Genomic DNA, 26,021 nt, shown 5'->3' with positions numbered 1-26,021 from the left:
AATTTCACAGGAATGTAAGCTTCAGGAGCTCTGTAAGGGCTGAGGTTTTTGTCTGTTTTCTCTTCTGCTGTATTTGTACCACCAGCATCTGAGTCAGTGGCTGGTGTACATAGTAGGTGCTCAATAAAAATGTGTTCAATGAATTTCTAAAAAAAAAAAAAGTCAACATTAAAAAAAACGAACAGCATGGCATTCGGTCCCATCACTTCATGGCAAATAAATGGGAAAAAAGTGGAAACAGAGGCAGACTTTATTTTTTTGGGCTCCAAAATCACTGTGGATGGTGACTGCAGCCATGAAATTAGAAGATGCTTGCTCCTAGGAAGAAAAGGTATGATAAACCTAGACAGCGTATTAAACAGCAGATACATCACTTTGCCAGCAAAGGTCTGTATAATCAAAGCTATGGTTTTTCCAGTGATCACGTACACATGTGAGTTGGACCATATAGAAGGCTGAGAGCTGAAAAATTGATGCTTTTGCACTGTGGTGCTGGAGAAGACTTGAGAGTCCTTTGGACAGCAAGTAGATCAACCCAGTCAATCCTAAAGGAAATCAACCCTGAAAGTTCACTGGAAGCACTGATGCTGAAGTTGAAGTTCCAATACTTTGGCCACCTGATGTGAAGAGCCAACTCATTGGAAAAGACCCTGATGCTGGGAAAGATTGAAGGCAAGAGGAGAAGAGGGCAGCAGAGGATGAACTGGATAGCATCAGCGGCTCAATGGACATGAGTTTGAACAAACTCCAGGAGACAGTGAAAGACAAGGAAGCCCGGAGTGCTGCAGTCCATGGGGTCACAGAGACGGACATGACTTAGCAATTGAACAGTGCTCATCTAATTACTACCCAGACCAAGATATATTCAGCATCCCAGCAGATTCCTTCATACTCACTCCAAGTGATAGTCCCCTGAGGCTAACCTGACCTAGATCGCTATGGATTATTTTTGCTTTTTTTGTGCTTTGCATAAAAGGAACTAGACAGCAAGTATTTCATTTTTAAGAAGTAGTCATGTAGCCTGATGTTGCATGCATAGAAGTGGGCTAGAGTGTTTGAGGTCTCCCTCAGCCTGCAGCATCCACGGTTTGACTCATGACTCATTCTCTGTATCACCTACAGCAGAACTCATTTAACCTTGTAAACCCTTGGTTTCTTTATAAAATGGAGAGAACAATCATTTCTACACTGGAAAGTGCTTATTAGGACGAGTGTTATATGTGAAGTGCCTCACTGCAGTGCCTGGAACATAGTGGATGCTTGATAAATGTGTGTTGAATATGTATTCTTGGCTATAATAGGCATTAATTAAATATAGATTCAAAGACTCTATGAGTCATATTCCTGCTTATGGCACGGATATCTCTTGCCTTCTGTGAACTCACATTTGCAGAACTTCAGTTTAGGTACATTTTTTTTTTTTGCCCCACAACTTGCAGGATCTTAGTTCCCTGACCAGGGATTGAACTTCAGGCATCTGGCAGTGAAAGTGCCAAGTCCTAACCACTGGACTTCCAGGGAGTTCCCAGAACTTCAGTTTAGGAATAAGTGTGTGGGTGTGTGGTAAGGACTTCTGGGAAGACTTTTTTGCACTTTCTGGAATTAAACGTTATGACTGTGGCTTCCTTCCTTTGAATTCTACCAGCCTGGATCAAATACCAGAGTAGGGGGTAGTGGGCAAGGATCATTTCTTGGAAAATGGGCCAGAAGTGTTGTACTTTTTCAGATCTTTTTTCAGACATTTCACTTTAATACAAGAAACATGTACGGAACAAGTGCAAAGCCCGGTGCTCATCAGTTTAGTCGCTCAGTCATGTCGGACTCTTTGCCACCGCATGGACTGCAGCACGCCAGGCCTCCCTGTCCATCATCAACTTCCGGAGTTTACTCAAACTCATGTCCATTGAGTCAGTGATGCCATCCAACCTTCTCATCCTCTATCGTCCCCTTCTTCTCCCGCCGTCAATCTTTCCCAGAATCAGGGTTTTTTCAAATGAGTCAGTTCTTCGCATCAGGTGGCCCAAGTATTGGAGTTTCAGCTTCAGCATCAGTCCTTCCAATGAGTATTCAGGACTGATTTCCTTAAGGATGGACTGGTCGGATCTCCTTGCTGTCCAAGGGACTCTGAAGAGTCTTCTCCAACACCACAGTTCAAAAGCATCGATTCTTCGGTGCTCAGCTTTCTTTATAGTCCAACTCTCACATCTATACATGACTACTGGAAAAACCATCGGTGCTCGTCATTCATGTTTAATTCGTCCCCTCTTTCACTCACAGTCAAATCCAATCTCCGCTGCATCTTTCCCGGTGTCACTTCAGGATGAGGGGTGGGCCCTTTAAGGCCCTGGAAAGGGTTTCGGTGTCGGTTTTTGGCGAGGAAGCCACGCCCCATCGCGTGTGCGTAATCTCAGCGGGGCGGGGCCGGCGTCTCTCTGCTGTCGTCACTTCCGTTTCTCTGTCAGTCGCTAGTGAGAGAGCAGGAGGCAATTCGGCTACTGGAGCGGAGCGTGAGTGCACGGGACCCCGCCCCCACTCCTACCCGTCGAAGCACCGCTCAGCCGACCCCTACCTTCCCAGCTGGGCCGCTATCCGCCTGACGCCCGGGTTCCTTGTCGGCTACGGCCGCAGGAAATGGCGGCGCTGCCTGATCGCCCCCTTCCCTTCCGCGGCCTTCCCGGACCCTCTCCTCCGTCCCCGACTACGAGCCCCACACATTTCAGGCCCCTTGGCGCCTGAAGCTGGCTCCCGGGAACGGCCCCTGGGTAGCGCGTGAGGCGATCTCGGGCGGCGGGTGCGGCCGGGCGGGGCCGAGGAGCCATGGGAAGGGGCCCGGGGCGCCCCCGGGACAATGCAGCAGCGGCCCGGTCCCGGGCGGGGGCGCGTGCGGGGCCTGCGTCTCTGGGGTCCTCATCCTCTCCCCGGAGCAGGGACGCTCTAGGGGCGGGAGGGAGCGGACCGGGTCGGAGGAGGCCGGGGGTGCGGCGGTGGAGTCCGGGGGTGGAGGAGTGAACGGCTGGTGTGTTGGGGGGCAGTGAGCTCTTCGAGGGAAGAAAATGGCGCTTGGTGCAAGTCCCTCCTCTTCCCACTCCGTCTCCTCTGCATTTCGCCGCCTCCTACGCCCCCTCCGACCAACCTGTCTCCCACCGCCCCAGCCATCGCCAGTCCCGGGGTTCGGGCGGCTTGTTGGCATCCCGGGACCCGCTTCCCCCGTTTGGGTGCTTACCACCCTCGTGTTGTACCGAATTCTAGTGCCCTTTAGTTCTGGTTTATCTTTACCTCTTATTTTCTAATCCTTCTTCCCCCAGGCCTTTATCAAAGATCGATTTCCTTTTTTTTTTTTTTTTTAAGCTGTTTTTGTTATTTCTGTATATTCCGCACGAGCGCTTTCGGTGTTACTTTGCCTGAATTACGAGCCACGCCGTCCCCACTCCCCGCTCCCGAACAGTAAAGGCTCATTAAGTAAAAGTGAAAATATATTTTGTTAGTAGTTCAAAGAATAGTTTAGTTACCACTACCTGGTTTTCATGACGGAGGGACTTATTTGGGTTAAACACGAGGTGGTTCTTTGAAATGATCTTAGCCACCCCGGGCACCTTTAATGAGCAGATGGTGTAGTTATGCTTGACCGTTTCAAAGTGAAAAATAGGTTATGTTCAATTTAATTACCTTAAAAAAAAGCTTCTTGGCATTATTAGCAGCTAGCATACAGAAACGACTACATTGATTTTGGAGATGAGGCTGTAAAGTGGAGCAGTAACTGGATTAATGTATAAAATGTGGTTGTAAACGTTGCTGGCTCTCCTCTGAATTTACTCTTCTTGTTGTCAAGAAATTGCCAGTTAAAATCAACATGGCTGGGTGGCATGGTTTGAGCTTTTTGAATTTAGTGGCTAGAGTAGGGATGGCCCATTTCTTTTACCTTGACCTCCTCTTGTGAGACACATTGAATGCCATTGCTATGCAAGTTTAGTCCAAAGTTGAATTATTTATAGTTGTTTGAAGTCTTTTTTTTTCTCATTTATTCAGCAAACATTTACAGTGTCTGTTGTGTATATTGGGCCCTTGAGGGCATATAGAAATTAATAGGGCTCAGTCTCTTCTGAATTGGAGGTGTAGGGAGCAAAAGATACTTGCTATGAAAATATATGGAGTTTTACCACTTGGTATTACAAGTGCTTTGAAAAGAGGTACAGCATGAAATTCCTTGAAATTTGGGAAACATAGAGGCACAAGACTCTGCTTTAGGTTCAAGCACTCTGTAAACTCCACAGGGAAGACACTAGCCTATGTACCTCTGTCTGGGGGGATATCCAAAATCTAGGGAACTAGGGTCATAGAAGGAATTGGAGGAAAGGATTTACCCCTCCCGTAAGCAGGTTCTTCAAATTTTAGTTATATTTCAGAGTAGAAAATCAGTGTGAAATGTAAGTGAACATTAATTATGTATAACTTTGAATCAGAACTTGCTCGTTTGATTGGAATGGTCAAAACGAAAAAATTAACCTATACAGAACATGAAAAGTATGATTATAATGGTAAAACTAATTAGATACAGACAGCTATATAGTACAGTTGTCCACCATGCTATGTGTACATTGGGATTAATTCCTGCAATGAATAATTGTATGTAAGTCTCATTGGTAGGAAATATAAAGCAATACTGAGAATTGTTCATATTTCTTCCTGGTTTGACAATGATTGCTGTCAGCTGTCTCTTTGCAATTTACTCTATCTGTAAACATCTAACTCTTATCCATAAGCATCTAACCCTGCTAAAATGAAGTATGAAAAGACCCACTGACTTTGAGAAAGAAAGAGATGTAGGAGTATGAGATGTGTATGACATTTAGTTCCTTGCTGGGTTTAGAACTCTTCCCTCTGCATGTTATTTTCAACATGGAAGAGCTTTAGATTAGAGCATAACTTCTATAGCATGTGCTCAGTGTAACAACTCCAGTGCCACACAGTGGTGGAATGAACTGTGGAACTTCTTGACTCTTTGGGGGAGAGTTAAGTTGAAGGTAATGAAAAAGTTTATGAATTATTTACATAATGTATTTTTCTTTCAGAATGCCTAAGTCAAAGGAACTTGTTTCTTCAAGCTCTTCTGGTAGCGATTCTGACAGTGAAGTTGACAAAAAGGTGACTATTACTACACCAGGTTGTTTTTGTGATACTTAATTCAGCAGTATTGGTTCTGAAGGACAGCAAAGTGTATCGGAACCCTAAAATGAGAGCCTGGATGGATGTTTCTGAAAGTGCAGGTGGCCCCTGACCCACTTGACTGAAATGCCTAGATGCTTGTGGTATACATGCAGGCCACGCCCTGAAGTCAGACTTGAGCAAGTTTTCTGACTTCAAAGTTTCCTGTTGAGGCTTTTTAGGAGCCTTACAACCACTACCTTAGACCCCGGGGGAATAGCACTAAGTTTAGGCCAAAGCCACTATTAGCTATTGCTTAGTAGGCTTCTTCAACTGTAGGTATTCTTTATAGTGCTTGTGCATTCTAAGTCATGTCTGCCTCTCTGCAACCCCATGGACTGTAGCCCACCAGGCTCCTCTGTCCATGGGATTTCTAAGCAAAAATACTGGAGTGGGTTGCCATTTCCTCCTCCAGGGGATCTTCTCTACCCTGGAATCAAACTTGAGTCTCCTGCATTCGCAGGCAGATTTTCTACCTGCATTAGCAGACAGATTTTCTACCTGGGAAGCCCATTCTGTATAGTAGTTGAGCCATATTATATGAACTTTTTGAAAACAGGTATCGGTTTGATAGTCTTCTTAGCCTTGTTTATCCAGCCTCTGAAGATTACATAAAATTTGGCTTGGTACATTTTAAATTAGAATGTTATTTACTCTGATCCTCTCCTTTTAGTTAAATCAGCACTCAGCAAAGCTAGCATGAAATTACCCATTTTGATAGAAAAGAGTTTTTCTGCATTAGATGATAATTGTGCTGTAAGCTTAACTGTGCATTCTGCTTAACTGAGCATCTCACACTGTAGTGAGGGCTTCTTCCACACAGAACTGTCCTTTATCTTCTAGTAGCTTACATAGTTGTGTTCTGAGCTCAGTTAATAGTATTAGTTAAAAGAGAGCTTCTATGAGAATCTTGAAATACATATCATAATTTCGCTTGGAAGATTGAAAAAAGCTTCAAAGAGCATGCATAGCTATATTTGAGAAGGAAATGTCTTTTAGTTTTTAATTTGCACACAGTATATCATTTGAACACATTGATTTAACAGATTCTTTACTGAGCTTTTACGTGCAGGGAATGCACCAGTCTACAGGGACTATACAGAACTGATAAAAAGAGTAATTGCTTAGTGAGCTAATTTTTGCTATTTATCCCAAATAGTACCATTAATCATGCAAGTACTTCCATTAGATGAATCCACTCTTTAAGTTTGTGTACATAAATATATACATTTTATTTTGCCTAGTATCATATAATTTGGTAAAACAGTAATAATTTATACCTTCCACTAAGGAACTAAGGAGCTTCCCTGATAGCTCAGTTGGTAAAGAACCTGCCTGCAGTGCAGGAGACCCCTGCATTCCCTGGGTCAGGAAAATCCACCTGAGTCTGGAAGCTCCACCAGCCTGCAAAGGGATAGGCTACCCACTCCAGTGTTGGGTTTAGGGAACGAGGGGGTGGCTCAGCTGGTAAAGAATCTTCCGCAATGCGGGAGACCTGGGTTCAATCCCTGGGTTGGGAAGATCCCCTGGAGAAGGGAACAGCTACCCACTCCAGTATTCTGGCCTGGAGAATTCCGCAAACTGTATAGTCCATGGGGTCCCAAAGAGTTGGCCACTTTCACTTCACTTCACTTCAAGGAACATGACTGCCCTCTACTGTTTGAATTGGGAACTCTATCGATTTTCATGGACTGTTGGCTCTTTTTGAGAATGCTGCTGCTGCTAAGGCGCTTCAGTCGTGTCCGACTTTGTGCGACCCCATAGATGGCAGCCCACCAGGCTCCCCTGTCCCTGGGATTCTCCAGGCAAGAATACTGGAGTGGGTTGCCATTTCCTTCTCCAATGCATCAAAATGAAAAGTGAAAGTTAAGTCGCTCAGTTGTGTCTGACTCTTCGTGACCCCATGGACAGCAGCCTACCAGGCTCCTCCGTCCATGGGATTTTCCAGGCAAGATAATGAGTCTATCAGATCAGATCAGATCAGATCAGTTGCTCAGTCGTGTCCGACTCTTTGCGACCCCATAAAGCGCAGCACGCCAGGCCTTCCTGTCCTTCACCAACTCCTGGAGTTCACTGAGACATCCATCGAGTTAGTGATGCCATCCAGCCATCTCATCCTCTGTCGTCCCCTTCTCCTCCTGCCCCCAATCCCTCCCAGCATCAGAGTCTTTTCCAATGAGTCAACTCTTTGCATGAGGTGGCCAAAGTACTGGAGTTTCAGCTTTAGCATCATTCCTTCCAAAGAAATCTCAGGGCTGATCTCCTTCAGAATGGACTGGTTGCATCTCCTTGCAGTCCAAGGGACTCTCAGGAGTCTTCTCCAACACCACAGTTCAAAAGCATCGATTCTTCGGCTCTCAGCCTTCTTCACAGTCCAACTCTCACATCCATACATGACCACAGGAAAAACCATAGCCTTGACTAGACGGACCTTTGTTGGCAAAGTAATGTCTCTGCTTTTGAACATGAAAAGCTTTTTATATAGACTCATTTTTTTTAAAATAATGAGTCTATATAAAAAGCTTTTACAGTAATGCTGCTTTTAAATGTTTTGATTTTGAATGCTGGTCTAACACATTGCTGTCTAAAGTGATTTTTTTGTGATGAGGAAGTTTTGTGATGAGTTGTTGACCTCTGGTCTCCAGTACAAAATAGCTTTCTTAGCTTTCCCTACTCAAACTCCCTGAACCAATTTAAGTCCCTTTTGGTTTTCTCATCCTTTTTTTTTTTTTTAAAGTATTTTATATATTTGGCTGCAGTGGGTCTTAGTTGTGGCACTTGGGATTTTCTGTCTTCCTGCGACATGCAGAATTTTTTCTTCTTCTTTTTTTTAGTTATGGCATGTGGGATGGATCTAGTTCCCTGACCAGGGATTGAACCCTGGCCCCCTGCAGTGGGATCACAGAGTCTTAACCACTAAACCGTCAGGGAAGTCCCAGTCCCTTTTGGAATAGGCAGGCATAAATAATCATAAATTGGTTGTTGTCTTTCTAATTAGTATGTTTTTCTTTGTAAAAAATAACTAGTAGACTTGTGGTTTCCAAAAGTTTTAAGTGCATTTAAAAGCAACAGTAGCCCCCCTCAGTCTTTTTTTCCTCACAGAGAAATATTATGTGGGATCCCAATCTATAATATAACTGTTGGTCTGGTGAATACCACTCTAATGCCTGAAGTATCTTGGTTTTCCAAGAAGCCCAAAAGTTTGAAAACATTGTACTAGATAACAGTGGTATGTTAGTTGCATAGTTCTGTTGTCAGGGAAAACTTAAAACTTGCCTGTGTATATATTTATGATTTTTTATTAAGGTAATCTTTTGATCCTCTAAGTCTTAAAAAGTAATGCAATCTTCTGAAGCTGAGATACGTTTTGTTCTTATGCAAATTTTAACCATATTTTTGTTTTTCTTTCAAGCTAAAGAGGAAAAAGCAAGTTGCTCCAGAAAAACCTGTAAAGAAGCAAAAAACTGGTGAAACTTCCAGAGCGCTGTCATCCTCCAAGCAGAGCAGCAGCAGCAGAGATGATAACATGTTTCAGGTAAAACTGGTATTTCCTTAATCCAGAAGAAGTGTTACCCAACTTGATCTGAAGAATATGAAAAATACCTCATCTAATAATGCCTACTAATCTCTTCTGTATATTATTCTCTCGACTAAGGATAGTCCTTGAAATATAAGAAGAAGTTGGTAGAAATGAAAGCAATTTATATGATGCTAGATTTTTGTTACGATCTAGAGTTCTGTGGTTTTTCTGTATTTAAAACACAGGGAGTTTAAAAGTTAGAGGAATCAAAAAAATAAAGATTGAAAACTGCACATTTATAGAGCACATTGGAGGAGGTAGGTCTAGCATTGGGCTGTGCAGTGTGGATAGGACATTACTAGAGGGGAGACTGCAATATGACCTGCCTAATTTTGGCTTGATAACAGAAAAGGTAAATGAGAAAATGAGCCTTCTGTTTATATATTGGGTGGGGTGGGGGGTTAGAAATAAGGTTGAGTAGTGAGGGAAATGCATTAGAGGGCTTTGATGAAATTACTGATACAGCTTTTTCCCTTGGGTTTCTTATCTTGTTTTAGGGAGACTTGTTATTGGCATCGTGATACAAGAAGGATTTATGGGAGAGGCAGTGATGATAAATTGATGTGAGGTGATAAGGGCTTAGATGGTTTTCCTGGCAGATGGAATAGTGATGATTAAGAGAGCTAGTGAGGAAGAGTGGACTGGAGGAATGAAGCAATCAGTGAAGACTGGTTTCAAATTTGAGATAGTAGAGATGGTTTCACTGACAAATGGCAAAGGTGGTTAAGTTTGGCCTTTGGGACCTGATTATAAGTGTGGTAAAGTGTCTTTCCTTCACCACCTGGAGCATTTAGTTGGGAAATGTTCATGTGGGAAACATTAGTATGGTTGACTGAAGCCTTCCACTGAAGTAAGCATAAACCAGAGGGGGAAGAGGAGGGGATTGAGTACGTGTCTTGTGATAACTTAGGATGGAAGGAAAAAGAGGATATAGGTAAGAGAAGGTGAAGGAAAGTAAGAAGAGTGTGGTAATGGGAGCAAGAAAAAAGTAAGTGCTTTGTGGGAACATAAAAAAGATAAGAAGATGTTAGTATTAGTTGAAGCCAGAAGGTTGGACAAGATGAGAATGCAAACATGTTTTTATTAGAAAGCGAGGCTTGTGTGTGTGTGTGCACTCTTTTGAAAAGTTAGTGATGTCCTTGAAAGACAGAGTACCAGGTTTAAGGTGAGAATGGGAAACTAGAAATTGGATGTTTTTATTCAGTTTTGCCTTATTATATGTCTGGATTAAGAAATAAGGCACATGATAACTGTACTTAACACTGTATTGAATATTTGAACTGTACTAAGTGGATTTTCACTCCAGTACTCTTGCCTGGAAAATCCCATGCACGGAGGAGCCTGGTGGGCTGCAGTCCACGGGGTCGCTAAGAGTCGGACACGACTGAGCATCTTCACTTTCACTTTTTACTTTCATGCATCGGAGAAGGAAATGGCAACCCACTCCAGCGTTCTTGCCTGCAGAATCCCAGGGACGGGGGAGCCTGGTGGGCTGCCGTCTATGGGGTTGCACAGAGTCAGACACGACTGAAGCGACTTAGCAGCAGCAGCAAGTGGATTTTCAGATGTACCAGTCATGCAAAAAATGGTAATGTGTTAGCCTGAATATACTAGTAGTTTTTTCACTCTGAGTGTCTGAATATTGAATCAAATTGTACATTTTAAATACATACATTTTAAAATTAAAAATTATGTAAAAAAATGACAAAGTGCAGATTATTTACTTATGGGCTTTAGTCTTCTGACTTTTGTATATTTTAGAGGTACTAGGAGTAGACTAATTTGATAGAGAACATAAATTGCTGTTTGTAAGGAAGAATTACGAAAGGGCCCTCATTTATTTGAGTAGATAATATGATTAAAACTATGATAAGGGCTAAGAAGTTAAAAGTGCAGATGATTATGAGTGAGAAAATGCTCAGAATCTTTCCTGAGGAAGTGACATTTGAAGCTTACGACATAAAGGAGCAGCCAGCTGTGCCAAGTGTGGGGGAGAGGAAAGCATTTTCAAAGTAGAGGGCATTGTGCAGATGCCTTGAAGTGGGAAGGAGCTTGGATTGTGCAGGAAGGTTGGTTGAGAGTGTAGGTAGGAGGTCTAGTTGGTAAAGAAGGTGAAGGGTCAGCTCTTGCAGGGCTTTCCAACTGGGAGGCCGTTTTTAGGAGTTGAACTTTCTCCTAAGTGCACTGGAAAGCTATTTTAAGGGGCAGAATGAAATGTAAAATCTGCAAGAGAGTATCACTTCCTTTCATAGCCTTTCCTCCTGTGTGGAATGAAGGACTACTTTGGAATATTTCAACTTAATGTTTATACTAAAGATACAGACTTCTTTCAAGTATTTACTTGGCAACTATCTTGGGCTTTTCTCTGATCAGTTCTGTTAGCTATATGCCTACTTGTACTTGGATAATAATAGAGCCTCTGTAGCCTCTTAGTGGATTTTATCTTGTCTACCTTACCCTTGTTTGTACAGATAAACTAGTACCCACGTTTAGAGATTTTATTCTATTAGAGCAGGCTGGGGAAACTAGTTCTTTTATTATGGGGAGGTTATCTCACCAAAAAAAAGTGAGTTCACTTCTTAAACCTTCATTTGAAAGGGCCTGGTGGCTCAGAGGTTAAAGCGTCTGCCTGCAATGCAGGAGACCTGGGTTCGATCCCTGGGTCGGGAAGATCCCCTGGAGAAGGAAATGGCAACCCTCTCCAGTATTCTTGCCTGGAGAATCCCATGGATGGAGGAGCCTGGTAGGCTACAGTCCACGGGGTCGCAAAGAGTCAGACACGACTGAGCTACTTCACTTCACTTCAAGCCTGAAAGGCTATTTATAGACTCCTCATTCTTTTGAAAGTGCCTCTGGGAGGGACATAGGCCTTACTTTCAGAGTGACTTTTCAAGATCTAGTCTGTGAAAGTAGTCTGTGTAGGCATTCTAAGAATTGTTATTGTTCAGTTGCTAGGTCGAGTCTGATTCTTTGTGACCCCGTGGAATGCATCACACCAGGTTTCCCTGTCCTCTCATCTGTCTCCTGGAGCTTGTTCAGACTCCATGTCCATTGAGTTGATGCCATCTAACCATCTCATCCTCTGTTGTCCCCTTCTCCTCCTGCCCTCAAGTTTTCCCAGCATCAGGGTCCTTTCCAATGAGTTGACTCTTTCATCAGATGGCAAAGTATTAGAGCTTCAGCTTCAGTCCTTCCAGTGAATATTCAGGGTTGATTTCCTTTAGGATTGATTGATTGAAGAGATAATACATTTAATTTCATTGCCATTAGAGCTTTTTCCTTGAAGTGGTATGTTTGGTGGTTAATACTGACTTTTAATTTGAATCCAAAGCACGTTAGAGTGAGTACATTGGTTATATAAAATGAGGACTTTATTAGTAATAATGGTTTGATAATTTATTAGAAAGGTGCAGGATGGGGTTTTTAAAAGGAAAATCAGTTACTCTCGTATTTTGTAAATTCGTAATAAGTTTTATTTAATTTTAAAAATAGTACTGTATGTTTTCTATATTTTTCATTTACCAAGAAAATGCCTAGAAAATAGCTTCCAAAGTGGAACTTTGTTAGAGATTGCTAGAATCTTCAAGGATCTGGGTTATCAGGTACACTTTACCAAAGACAAATCTAAAATCTAAATTAAAATTGTTTGGAGTAGCCATCAGGTCAGATCAGATCAGATCAGTTGCTCAGTTGTGTCCGACTCTTTGCGACCCCATGAATTGCAGCACGCCAGGCCTCCCTGTCCATCACCAACTCCCGGAGTTCACTGAGACTCACGTCCATCGAGTCAGTGATGCCATCCAGCCATCTCATCCTCTGTCATCCCCTTCTCCTCTTGCCCCCAATCCCTCCCAGCATCAGTCTTTTCCAATGAGTCAACTCTTTGCATGAGGTGGCCAAAGTACTGGAGTTTCAGCTTTAGCATCATTCCTTCCAAAGAAAGGAATGATCTCCTTTAGAATGGACTAGTTGGATCTCCTTGCAGTCCAAGGGACTCTCAAGAGTCTTCTCCAACACCACAGTTCAAAAGCATCAATTCTTCGGTGCTCAGCCTTCTTGACAGTCCAACTCTCACATCCATACATGACCATAGGAAAAACCATAGCCTTGACTAGACGAACCTTTGTTGGCAAAGTAATGTCTCTGCTTTTGAATATGCTATCTAGGTTGGTCATAACTTTCCTTCCAAGGAGTAAGCGTCTTTTAATTTCATGGCTGCAGTCACCATTTGCAATGATTTTGGAGCCCAGAAAAATAAAGTCTGACACTGTTTCCACTGTTTCCCCATCTATTTCCCATGAAGTGATGAGACCAGATGCCATGATCTTCGTTTTCTGAATGTTGAGCTTTAAGCCAACTTTTTCACTCTCCACTTTCACCTTAATCCAGAGGCTTTTTAGTTCCTCTTCACTTTCTGCCATAAGGGTGGTGTCATCTGCATATATGAGGTTATTGGTATTTCTCCCTGCAATCTTGATTCCAGCTTGGGTTTCTTCCAGTCCAGCGTTTCTCATGATGTACTCTGCATATAAGTTAAATAAGCAGGGTGACAATATACAGCCTTGACAAACTCCTTTTCCTATTTGGAACCCGTCGGTTGTTCAATGTCCAGTTCTAACTGTTGCTTCCTGACCTGCATACATATTTCTCAAGAGGCAGATCAGGTGGTCTGGTATTCCCATCTCTTTCAGAATTTTCCACAGTTTATTGTGATCCACACAGTCAAAGGCTTTGGCATAGTCAATAAAGCAGAAATATATGTTTTTCTGGAACTCCCTTGATTTTTCCATGATCCAGCAGATGTTGGCAATTTGATCTCTGGTTCCTCTGCCTTTTCTAAAACCAGCTTGAACATCAGGAAGTTCACGGTTCACATATTGCTGAAGCCTGGCCTGGAGAATTTTAAGCATTAGCCATAAGACAAGATTAAAAAAAAAATACTAAATACTCATTTTTTGAGAATAGGTCACTAATTAGAAATAGGTCACTAATAGAATAGGTCTGCTCATTAGAAAACTAGTAGAATTAGTTTTCTCTGTGTGTAGTGTGAGGTAGTTGTTGAGACTCATTTTTCACCCCTGTACAGATAATCTAGTTGTTCTATTACCGTTTGTTGAAAAGACTGTTCTTTTCCTGTTGACTCACCTTGGATATTTATAAAGAAAATCAGTAAATATATAAAATACCTATTTCTAAACTCTGTTGTATTCCATTGATCTATATGCCTGTCTTCAGTACCACACTGTCTTAATTACTGTACTTTTATGGTGAATTTTGCAGTCAGGTAGTGTAAGTCCTTTAACATTGTTCTTGTTTTTCACCTTCAGAATTATTATTAGCAAACAATAATAGCAAAATTATTATTTTTGCTATTCTGTGTATTTTGTATTTACATACACATTTTATAATCAGTTTGTCAGTTTTTATCAAAAAGTCTACTGGGATTTTGATTAGAATCGGGGAAGCTGAAGAACAGTTTGGAAAAAATCTACAACTTGATCATATTGGTATCTTTCTCCATTAATTTAGATCTTTTTGAATTTCTGTTTTGTAATTTTTCTGGTATATCTTCTGTCAAATTTATTCCAAAGCATTTTGTGTGTTTTGATTCTATCTCACATGTATTGTTTCCTAACATTTTCTAGTCATTCGTTGCTAAAAATATATGTATTACATAATATATGTAAATTATAACATTCTATATTTTATAAATGTTAAGTATATATTTTTTAATGATGTGTTAGAATTTTCTCTGTTGATGATTTTGTTTGCTTTTATATCATCCATTTCTTTTTCTTACTTTATTGCTATTACTTCAGTATTGAAATAATATTCAGTATTTCAGAACAGTATTGAAAAGAAATGGTAAGAGCAGACACCTTTGTTTATTCCTGATGTCAGGGGCAAGGTGTTCTCTCTTTTCCTGTAATGTCTATCACTTAAGCTCTGGAATGAATGTGTGCACTGTGGATTTGCTGCTTTGGACTGGGAGAATGAAAAGTTACAGAATAAACACAGTGCAGATTTCTGTAGGGTCCATCTTTATTTGGAGATTTGTGTTAAAGTAGACGCTGGATTTATTAAGGGAGAGTATACAAAATGCACAGTAAGTTTTGGTTACAGTAAGTTTCAGATTTTGGTGGAGCAGTGTCATTCTGTGTCATCAGGCTTTCTTTTCCTTTTCACCCGCACAGTTCTTTGGTGCTGGTGTTCTCTGAAGCATTTTTGCCAAATTTTAGTATCAGTTTATTAATCTATACTTTTTCCCTACTTTAAATAATTTATTTATTACAATCACAAGTTATTTGAAAAATATTTAGGGACTTCAAATTGTAAAATCATAAAGGTTTAAATATGTGATGGTCAGCCATGTTTGGGAGGAAGAAAATACCTCTTTAAGTTCATCTTTGGGCTTCCCTGGTGGCTCAGAGGTTAAAGCATCTGCCTCCAATGCGGGAGACCTGGGATTCCTGGGTCGGGAAGATCCCCTGGAGAAGGAAATGGCAACCCACTCCAGTATTCTTGCCTGGAGAATCCCATGGACCGAGAAGCCTGGTAGGCTACGTCCATGGGGTCACAAAGAGTCGGACAGGACTGAGCGACTTCACTTTCACTTTCACTTTGGCAAACAAAAAACGATTATGCACATCATTGAAATTGTGGATGAGGAAGCTTATGAGAAGTTTCCAGGGATCGAGGTAGAAGTTAGCGTAGCTAGCCAACAGTGTGTAGTGTGAACTGTATTGTACCATGCTGTTTACATAAAATAACGGAGTATTATTATTATTAATTTGACTGTAAAATGCCATTCATATACTTATATTGTCTCTTTTTAAAAGTAGATTGCTTTTGGTCTTGATCTTTAACTTTTTTTCCTAGTGAGATTTTAAAGTTGTAACCGTTTTCTACATCAGATTTCTCAGTAATATAAGGAAGATTTGCAGAAAAGGTGGTGTTATTCTCCTTTGTTTTTCTTTCTTTTTTGGTTCTTATTCCAAAGACCTATATAAAGGCTTCAGAACTATCTTACTGGCATTTCAAGTCCTTTTCAGTATTCGCTCCATCTATTCAGCCTATCCTTGAATCTCATCAGTATTGTATTTTCTCCTTTCCTTTGTCTATTTCATCACTTTTTCCCTAATTAATGGCTTGTAGTTTTTCAAGGTCAGATTCCACCACTTGCAGTCTCTTCTACTGCTCAAGCCCACACTGAATGCAGAGTTGACTTACCCAATCAGTATTAATTTTGGAGGTTTTTAGTGTATTTTAATTATATCTATTCATCTGTCACATGGGTTTACCACAAAACCAGAATGAAATGATGTTCACTTCAGTGCTATAGGTGCCTAAGATGACTTTACATTTAAGTCAATTCGTTGAAGTCAATATTATAAATCACTATTGAGAGTTTCACTGTGATAATTATTTTGGTCTTATTTCATTCATCCATTAAAACAGTTTGTTGGGAACCCAATATGACAGGCAGTAGGGATACAAAGAGGACTAAAAAATAAGCCATTAATACTGACAATAAGATCACTGGTAACTTTAGAAAGGGAAGACAGAACATGTTTGGAAATGGTAGATATGAAACCAATGGAAAGGGAAAGAATGTACAATACAGTGCAGATTTGAACTGCCTGGGTCCAGTTATACATGGATAGTTTTCAATACTAAATACTTCATGGTTTGTGGTTGGTTTAATCCTCAGATATGGAGGGCCTGACTATAATTTATGCTTGGATTAACCCCCCTGCGTTGTTTCAAGAGTCAACTATATATGCAAGAAATGGGATACAAAAGGTATAGAACTTATGAATTCATGATGATGTGGGTAAGAGATTTAAGGCATTTAACCATACTCAATGGATTGTATTTTCTCCACAAATCATGAGACATACCCTGAAAGTAGGGGTCACACCAACAGGACAAGAAACTTATTTGAGAATGAAAAACTAAAGCAAAATGAATAAGATCTGAGATAAGAAAAAGCAGCTTGAGAGGATCATAGGCAAGATGAAAGCCATAAGTGTGTACTTGTGTTAGCACAATCCCAATAAAAGGGATTAATAATGAAGGGAGCCAGGTTTGTAAGGAAAGGAACTTTTTGATGTGTCTTAGGCACAAAATCATTGCTAGTATTTTATTTAAGTTAGTAAGATTGAAGAGTAGGTTTAAAATGGGTAAGAGGTAGGTAGAGATAGTAGAAGTTTTGATTAGAAAGTGTAATTTCTTAGCTTAAGTGCTAGACAGTACATTACAGCAGCATAAGATACGTTGGAAGGTGCTTGTAAACGCTGTGGAGTAAAAGCTTTTCCTTCCCTGTGCCATTTGTAGTTAAGCAGCAATAGAAGATTTTTGAAAAATAGTTTTCTATGAAAAGTTCTAAGTTCTCAGTTTGAGACTGTAAGCAGAGTGTATTAAAATGTCATTTGAAATGAATGTCTAAAAGAAAAAGCTCTCTTGTTCCCATTGACTGGAACTCTGGATTCTTACATTTAGAATGGTTGCTAAACCAGTGTAGCTGGCTGAGTCTGTGGATTCCTTCGGTTGTAGTTTGTACTAGATTTTGCTTTCTCATGATTTTTATTGTAAAAAAAATACTTAACATAAAACTTAACCATCTTCCCCATTTTTAAGCATACAGTAATGTTAAATATTTTCACATTTGTTGTGAAACAGATTTCCAGAGCTTTTCATCTTGTAAAACTATTACATAACAACTCCCCCTTTCTCCCTATCCCTGCTGCTAAGTCGCTTCAGTTGTGTCTGACTCTGTGCGACCCCATAGACGGCAGCCCACCAGGCTCCCCTGTCTATGGGATTCTCCAGGCAAGAACACTGGAGTGGGTTGCTGCCGGGGTCCTGCCCCGGTGGATTCAGGGAATTCGAAGGGGAGACGGCATCAGCAAAACAATAGCTTAATTGAGTATTAATTAGAAATATAAAGTGTGGTTAAATAGGGATAGCTCAGTGAGAAAATTCAGTGGAGCAAAGAGGCTGAATAACTTGGTTTATGCAGAAAACCAATAAAACTTCAAGACAAGAAGTTTGCACCACCCACGTAGGCCACAGGCGTCTTCCCGTTCTCCCGAGGGAGAGGAGACACTAAGGCCTCCCAGGTCAGATCTTAGATGCCCAGGCAAAATTAGTAGGCTTGGCAGGCCTCCGCGCTCCAGATGGAAATTCAGCCAGAAGGTGAAAGAAAGAATTACATGGGGAGACCAAGCTTCAGTGAGCAAGGCCCATAGCTTTATTTTCAACAGGGGCTTTTATACCATAAGTTGCACATAGAGGATAATAGGGGGTGTGAAATCATGCAACGTCATCAGTCTTTGATCCTTATCGAAACCAGGGTTTCTTTTCTGCAAACTTATCGTGTACAAATGGTTTAGGTGATTTACATCATCTTCTGGCCAGAAGGCCTGTTAACATTTTATGACTCTGACAAAGGTTTGTCAACCATAAGACTTATTTTCTCTAAGAGTAATTATTTTAAAGTTTGGCGCCATCCTCCAAAGGTGTTAGATAAAGTTGCATTCCTATAGGGCAGAGGTGCAGTGGGTTTACAACAAAGGAAAGAATTTATTACCTTAAGGGTCTAAAGTTGCTAACACCAGGGCCACTACTTATTTTTTCTACATACCAACTATATTAATTAATACACATTCAAGGATACAAAACGGGATGTGGAAACTTGGCAGCGAGCACTGGCTCATCGATGAAATCTTCTACTAGTTTTATTCTGACAGCTTCTAACTCTCTGAGAGGCTCTAAGCTATTTGAATATCTTAAGCTTCCCGTGCCTCTCGCGGTTGGGAGACTGTAAACAATCCTATGCATAGCTGTAGGAGTCCGGGTAAACTTGTCAGGCAAGTTAGAGAGTCATCTGAGGGGTTTGGATTTAAACACTCCTATTATGCCCAGGAACGTTATTAACTGGAGCTGTAAGTTAACTCTTTTTCAGAGACAGCGAGATGGTGGTGGGGGACAGCCCCCCGTAAAGTCAGAGGTGAGAGCACAAAGCAGTAAAGTAGGCAGACTCTGGTTTTGGGGGTAGATGCTCGAGAATATCCAGGGGGACTCCTGAGGCTCTATCCTGCCTTTGTGTATGCCGAGCCTCCTTCCTCATGACCTTTGCCATGGGCGGAGTTCCTCACGCTGGCTCCCGGCCGGTTGCCATTTCCTTCTCCAATGCATGAAAGTGAAAAGTGAAAGTGAAGTCCCTCAGTCTTGTCCGACTCTCAGCGACCCCATGGACTGCAGCCTACCAGGCTCCTCCCTTCATGGGATTTTCCAGACAAGAGTACTGGAGTGGGTTGCCATTGCCTTCTCCCCTCCCAATCCCTAGCCCCTGGTAACCACCATTCTACTTTCTATATGACCTGACTGCTCCAGGTAGCTCATATTAAGTGGAATCATCCAGTATGAAGCTTTTTGTGATGGGCTTATTTCACTTAGCATAAGATCTCAAGGTTCATGCATGTTATACCATGTGGCAGTATTTCCTTCTCTTTTGAAGCCAAGTAACTTGATTAATGTATGTCCCACATTTAATGTAAAAATGATTGGAAATGTGAGATGTACTTTGTTTCATCTTCTTAGAAAGATTTCTTTTTGAACAGTGATAGCTCCTTTGATGTAGTGTTGATATTGAGAACTGTAATTATTTTTGTGATTAAAAGTAGAGTGAGTGTGCAGCAAGTGAGAATATAAATATGGATATCATTGTTGAACAGCTGTTATATGGTTTGTTTTTTTTTTCTATTGTAGATTGGGAAAATGAGGTATGTTAGTGTTCGGGACTTCAAAGGGAAAGTCTTAATTGATATCAGAGAATATTGGATGGATGCCGAAGGTGAAATGAAACCAGGAAGAAAAGGTAAGGTTTAATTTCCTAAATTTGGTCCTAATATTGGAATTATGTAAGCTTGAAATTGTTTGGACTTTATTTGAAGTTGAAATAATGTTGGCAGTGAATAGGTTGGCACTGAAAGATTCTCAAGTTGATTCTCTTTGTCTTCTGTAGCCTTTTTGGACGTGACATTTAACTTACTTTATGAGATGTCTTAAATATAGCTGTTGAAATACCTCCTCCTCCCCCAGTAATACCCCTAATATCACTTCAGTTGGTTGCCACTTTACTGTTAATTTGAATGTATCTTTAAGAAGATTATCTCAGTTCCTAACTAGAGTGGGAACATTGGGAAAGTTTAGCATCAGGAATGGAAAATCCTAATTTACAGTGTTGACTTCTGATTCATCTCCAAAGGATATTCTAGGGTGATATCCTTTAACCACTTTGTCCTCCATTTGTGCTTCATCCAGTCCCAAGCATGACATCATCACAAAAGCACACTTTCTTTCACGAAATAGCAAGAGAACATTTGTGTACCAATAGAAATCCTTATATTTGGCTAGTTAGCTGCTTTAGATTGATCCTTAGCTAATGAAAAATGCCTCCTTATTTTTTTCTATTTTGCCTGCATGCCATTTTGAAAAGCACCATGTTTGCCTCATTGAATTTTGACTTTATTAAACTTAAAACCTTAGTGTTTTCACACCCTTTTCTTCTTCAGGCCACTTTTGGATTGATCATTCAAGTTGCCCCAATGTAGCCAATGGCAAATTTCTTGTTACTGTAAACATTTACTAAAGTGATTGATTAATCCTCAGTGTCGTCCCAACACATTCTCCTCCCTCTTCTTAATTCCACAGCCTCCTAGCAGTTTTCTGAGAAATTTATTAATTCTTCCACTTCTAGTTTCTCTCTTTATATGTGTCAAAGAATAGAACACTAGAAGTTTAAAGTACAAAGTACTTTCTGTTCATACTTTTTATCTTAAATAGGAACAACATGTCATAAGCTAATTTTTAAAATGTTTGTCAGGTGATACGCTGAGATTTTATTCACATTGGCGAGTTTTTCACAACAGCTATTTGCGTTATAAGCATCTTTTTACAGGTGAGGAAACTGAGGTTTAATGGAGTTAGTGTCAGTGAGGCTGGTATTTGAACCTTGGCAGCATGACTCCAGAGTGCACTCTTAACCTAGTATGCGTGGTCTAAGAAGTTGTGTTTGGCCCATGTCTCAGGGACTTTTCCAGAGTGAAATGAGTGCTTCTGGAAGAAAGCACAAAGTCATTCATGCTGAATTCCTGTGGAAATTTTGAGCAAATGTTGGAAACAGCTGGTTGTAGAAATGGGGTGTCACAAACCAAATATAATCTTGGCCATGTATGGCTAGCTTACAAACTAGCCAAAAAATGCTAGTTTGTAAGCGTTTGTGAGCCAAATCTTCAGATCATTATTTATTCTCACTGGGTGTAATAGGCATTATGTAGGATGTGGTGTTGAAAGTAAAACTGGATAGAAGGATGACCTACAAAGGTAATTGTGATGAATATGACAAATAAATGTAAGAGATTTGATTCTTGGTGTGCCATTGTGCCATTTGAAATGGCAGTTTTGATAAAACAGTATTTTAGTTGGAAGTAGAAAATCCTCAAGAAAGCTTAAGTAGATTTTTCAACTTTTGATTTTTAAACATTTTTTTAGGTATATCTTTAAATCCTGAACAATGGAGCCAGCTGAAGGAACAGATTTCTGACATTGATGATGCAGTAAGAAAACTGTAAAATCAGAGCCATATAAAACCTGTACTGTTCTAGTTGTTTTACTCTGTCTTTTTACATTGGCTTTTGTTTTCTAAACATTGTTTTCCAAGCTGTTGTATATTTGGATTGCAGAACAATTTGTAAGATGAATACTTTTTTTTAAATGTGCATTATTAAAAATGTTCTGAGTGAAGCTAATTGTCAGTTTTATTAAGGAGGATTGCTTTTGTGTCCACCACCTAGTGTAAAATAAAATCAAGTAATACAATCTTAACTGTTGTGGCCTTCTTTGATCAGAAGAGTTGGTACTGTTTAAGGCCAAAAATAACAGTTTATCTACCTTTTAGTTTTAGCTCAGCCTTTCCATTCAAAAGGGTTTGCTTTGCATTGAATATATCAACTTTTGACTTGTGAAATTCATAGTTGATCTGTTCTAATCAGATGTCTGGACTTGTTTAATTTTTTTTTTCCCCCGACCTCAGTGATATTTCACTTTCCCCCTTTTTCTTCACTTCTGTTTCTTTCTAATAACTATCTTGTCATGTTCAATTTTCATTTTGCCTTTGCTCTTTCTCTTGAATATGTTGTGCTAATTTGGAAAGTCTGAAGCTGTCAAAATGTTAGTTATCTCAATAAGGTACTTGTAAGTAAAATATATGAGAACTACAATCACTAATTCTATTGTATTAAGTATTAGGAGATATAGTTTGATAAACAACATGGCTTGTTTGAAAACTCTGAGCAAGTAAATGTATGTCATAACCTGTAGTATTCTGTGTAGTTATCTTATTGCTTAGTCTGCAGAAAATAATAACTTAGGTGTCTGATTTGCTTTCACTTATTATACATACTCACCATGGGATGATGTCTATAAAATCAGATATTGTTACATTAGACTAGGATTTAATAGAAATTATGAAAGCTTACTGGCCTAACATTTTATAACATTGAGTATGGATTATGGACAGCCAGAGATACCACTGAGCTTAACTGTCATAGTAAATGTCAGTTTTTAGGGGAAAGAGCATATTGAGCACATATTTGTGATTTTTGGCCTTTGCTTCAGTAGACTTGGTTATTTTGCAGTTCATCTACTGGACAATGGCATTCTAGACTTAATGTTAACTAAGTTTTAGCAGGTACTCTGAATTGATTTTCATTGAGCCATAATGATGAAGCAGAAATAGGCTGAGGCACAGATTTCAGGGGTTTTGTAGCAATAAGTAGGGCATGGTGTGCCTTAGAATGTAAAGGAACTGTAACAGATTAAGGGGGCAGTGAAGAGGAAGGAATTCTCTTCAGCCTAGACGATGACATACTGATATTTTAATCTCATTGACAGGACATAGTTCTAGATAGAACAGTTAAAAAGAAAGGTTTAAAGACGTGAAAAATTGTTTCTGACATTTGGTAGCAAATTGCAAAAGGTTACTGCCATATCAGTGAGTTGCACTATAATACCAAGTTTGATTACTACGTCTAAAACATTTTATAGTAGAATTGTCAAGGACTTATTTCAAAAACCATCTGCCAGGCCACATGGAGTTACTAGTTTTTTTTATGGCAGCTATGTTTCTTTGACATTTTAAAGATATTTTTAGAAATGTTTTAAAGCAGTAACCCTAATATGTGCATTAATTGAGGAAATAAATCCTCCTTTCTGATATTTTAGCCTATATCACATAATAGGTACCAAAGTGTTCAGAATACGTATTTTAGACAAATCATACTTGTTTGAAAACTTCCCCGTCATTTGGGAACAGAGTAACTGAATTGGGTAGATTTGTAAATTCTTTATTATATATACAGAAAGGGTAGTTAGAACATATAACTCTGATTTTGGTATAAATGAAAAGGGAATAATGAGTAACTTTCCTAGGTTTATGTGAAATTAGGAGGTATGTGCATTTTGAAACAATCTGCTAGTACAGAGATGGTGCTGAAATCTGTTACCTAGGCATTTTCTAGCTGTTTAACATTGTCATTAACACTTTCACCTAAGGAGTGTTTCTCTGGCAGATTTTTGGTAAGGTTCTTGGTAAATTCATTTTGATATATTACTGAATATATAATATACAGAAATTATCAATCTTGTGTGTGTTTAGAAAGGGATGAGAACTGGGTTAAAAGAAGAGAAAATAACTTGTGCTGGAAAGAAAAGATAGGCTAATGTTTTCTGTTTCAACTTTACCTTCTTGGTAAAATTTCTTCCAGGAAGAAAGGATGGCATTTTGAGGCAATGGTTTCTTACCTAGTGATGCCAAAATTAATTGAATTCACGCCAGCCCTTGAATGTGTGCAGTGGTAGGGCCTCTCTAATGAATTTTTCTTCTATGTCTTTTTAAACTACAAGTAGCATCTGACCAATTTCCAGGGCTCTTGGCATTTTATTTAAAGAACAACCACTAGAAAAAAACTCTTATAATTTTGTTCTTGTTTTGCTTCATAAATGCCTAAGAACTTCTTTTGAAAAAAGAATGCTCCTACCTCATTAGCCAGTCAAAATGCTGTGATGATCAGCCTATTCTGCATAACGTGTTTAGGAAGAAAGACAGGAAAAAAGGGTACATCCTGGCTTGGCTATTGAGGGGAAAAGTGAAAGAACTGAGTATTAACTATTATGTGTTCCTGATGGGGGTATATTAGAAGAGTACTATGAAATTCTGAAATTTAAAAGTGCTAATACTTGGGATGTCTCCTGAAATTATTTGCAGCTCACTTTTTATGGAAATTCAGAGAAACACTCAAAACACTTTTTGCTTTTTTTTCTTTTTTAAAGTGGTGTTTTTCTAGATAAACTCTAGTGGTAAACGTTCACATGGTTAACAAATATGTAATCCTGTACTTGTGGAATACCTGTCTGCTTTGTTTGGTACATCTTCCATGGAGATGTCAATGAATATAATACTGCATCTGTGAATATTTTAAATGTTGAAATAAAAACAAGAAATGTGCCCTCTGTGTCATCCCAGTTTCACAGACCCGAAGGTGAATGGCTAAGTTATCTGTTGAATAGGTTTTGTTAACTAGGACACCTTTTCTGTGTGAATGCTTTGGAATGTGAATTAGCCTTTGAGTGTTAAATCTTCTAAGGACCTCTGGGACTGGGTGGTAAGGTCCTTTCTGTTTTCATTTACTTGACCCAAATGGAAAAATGAAAAATATTAAGGTGTACATGGCTTCTTTTACCTGTGTGAGTGCTTTGTGGTCTGATTATTCCTTATTATAATTAATTTATAAAGACTGTTTTTCCCTTCTTGATTAGTAGTTTTGCTTAGTTAAGATCTCTCATTGTTTAAATTTCCATTTAGAGAAACTTACACTGGGATAGAGAGATCCATGGAAGATTACTTATAACTCTTGAAGGTTCCACTTGATCAACTGTAAATTTTAATAAAACATTGACTCAAAAATCCAGTCAGGAAGAAAATAGTACTTGGAATCTACACAGTTAATCACTGACCTTGCAGTTTTGTGGTATGGCTCAAAGCAGTTATGGTATAGACAAGGAGTTTGAGAAACATGAAATGTTAAAATATCATGCAGAATTATTTACAATATAGCAGTTTATTCAAGACTTGCGGCCCTCTGTGTCAAAGATCTTGCTACACAGGACTCCCCCTGACCTCATGTCAGTTCATCACAGAGTTCATATCTTCCCAGACCTCCCGTTATAGCCATTTAGTCCTGGACTAACAAGGACTACTGTTTTTGCCTCAAATGAAGCATTCCTTTCTCTCCTTATTTCACTGTCTGGCTCTTGATAGTTTGAATACTTTTTTTGTCTGGCAACTTATTTTAGCTTGGAAATGATTTAGGCCACTTACTTTTAAAAACTCTGGTAGAAAATAAGTACTTTCCCTGAGTCGCAGCGGTTGGATACTATATCCTACCTTGATAACAGAATGCTGTATGCGAGGGGCTTCTACCCTCCAACCCAGAACTTAGCTAAAATACTGTGTATTGTAGCTCCTGTGTCTCATAAGTGATGTGAAGTTCCAGTTTGGCCCCCTTCTAATTCCCAAATAAGTTATTGCAAGAACAATACAGAGAATTCTCATATATCCCTTCACCTAGAGATTGCATTCAAATTTTGCCAGTTGTTCCAATAATGTCTTTATAGGAAAAGCTTACAACCCATTTGGTTGTTAGTCTCCACTTTGACACAGTTCTTCACTTCCTTCACTTTTACAACATTGACATCTCTGGTGATTTGGTAGTTTGTAGGTCCTGAGTGATGTTCTCAAGGGTGCACAAGGCCTAGAAACCGGTTGACTGAGGCGTTGGAGACAGCTTGGTTGTGAATGAAAGATGGAATGGGCGGCTGTGGAAGCATGTGAATCAGGGGCAGATGTGTGACTGAAAGTGTGTGCAGCATCTGATGTGCAGAGTTGGCTGGTTTCAGTGCATGTTTGAATTGACCTCAGCTGCAATTTCAGTTACTTTCCACTTTTGTTTTCTGGTGACTTACTCCTCAGTGCAACCTTAACTGTGAGTACTTTTAATAATTTTAAAGAAAAAATTTGTTATGTACTTCACCCTGTTTTGACATCAGAAATCTGATCATTTTGGCTGTCAAACCACTCCCTGCTACTCCCCAACACACACACACCACACACACT

At 39.8% G+C, this 26,021-nt stretch overlaps 1 protein-coding gene across 2 annotated transcripts; it reads left to right on the top strand.

The window, feature by feature from the left end:
* The first annotated feature begins 2,460 nt into the window (after positions 1–2,460).
* On the top strand, positions 2,461–24,354 carry SUB1 (SUB1 regulator of transcription). 2 transcript variants are annotated; one of them, XM_059878746.1, is made up of 5 exons: positions 2,461–2,762; positions 5,070–5,142; positions 8,615–8,737; positions 19,556–19,664; positions 21,341–24,353. In XM_059878746.1, the coding sequence occupies exons 2-5, from the start codon at positions 5,071–5,073 to the stop codon at positions 21,418–21,420; spliced, it is 384 nt and encodes a 127-aa protein (XP_059734729.1). In that variant the 5' UTR covers positions 2,461–2,762; position 5,070; the 3' UTR covers positions 21,421–24,353.
* The last annotated feature ends 1,667 nt before the right edge of the window (positions 24,355–26,021 follow it).

Source organism: Bos taurus, chromosome 20 (assembly GCF_002263795.3).
Source record: "Bos taurus isolate L1 Dominette 01449 registration number 42190680 breed Hereford chromosome 20, ARS-UCD2.0, whole genome shotgun sequence".
In the NCBI taxonomy this organism is placed as follows: Eukaryota; Metazoa; Chordata; class Mammalia; order Artiodactyla; family Bovidae; genus Bos; species Bos taurus.
The sequence above is the reverse complement of the archived record's forward strand: the minus strand, read 5'-3'. Positions and strand labels throughout refer to the sequence as shown.

Coding starts and splice junctions, on each gene's coding strand:
- SUB1 (XM_059878746.1), top strand. CDS start 5,071: ATGCCTAAGTCAAAGGAACTTGTTTCTTCAAGCTCTTCTGGTAGCGAT. Junction 5,143..8,614: donor ACAGTGAAGTTGACAAAAAG/GTGACTATTACT, acceptor TTTTCTTTCAAG/CTAAAGAGGAAAAAGCAAGT. Junction 19,665..21,340: donor AATGAAACCAGGAAGAAAAG/GTAAGGTTTAAT, acceptor ACATTTTTTTAG/GTATATCTTTAAATCCTGAA.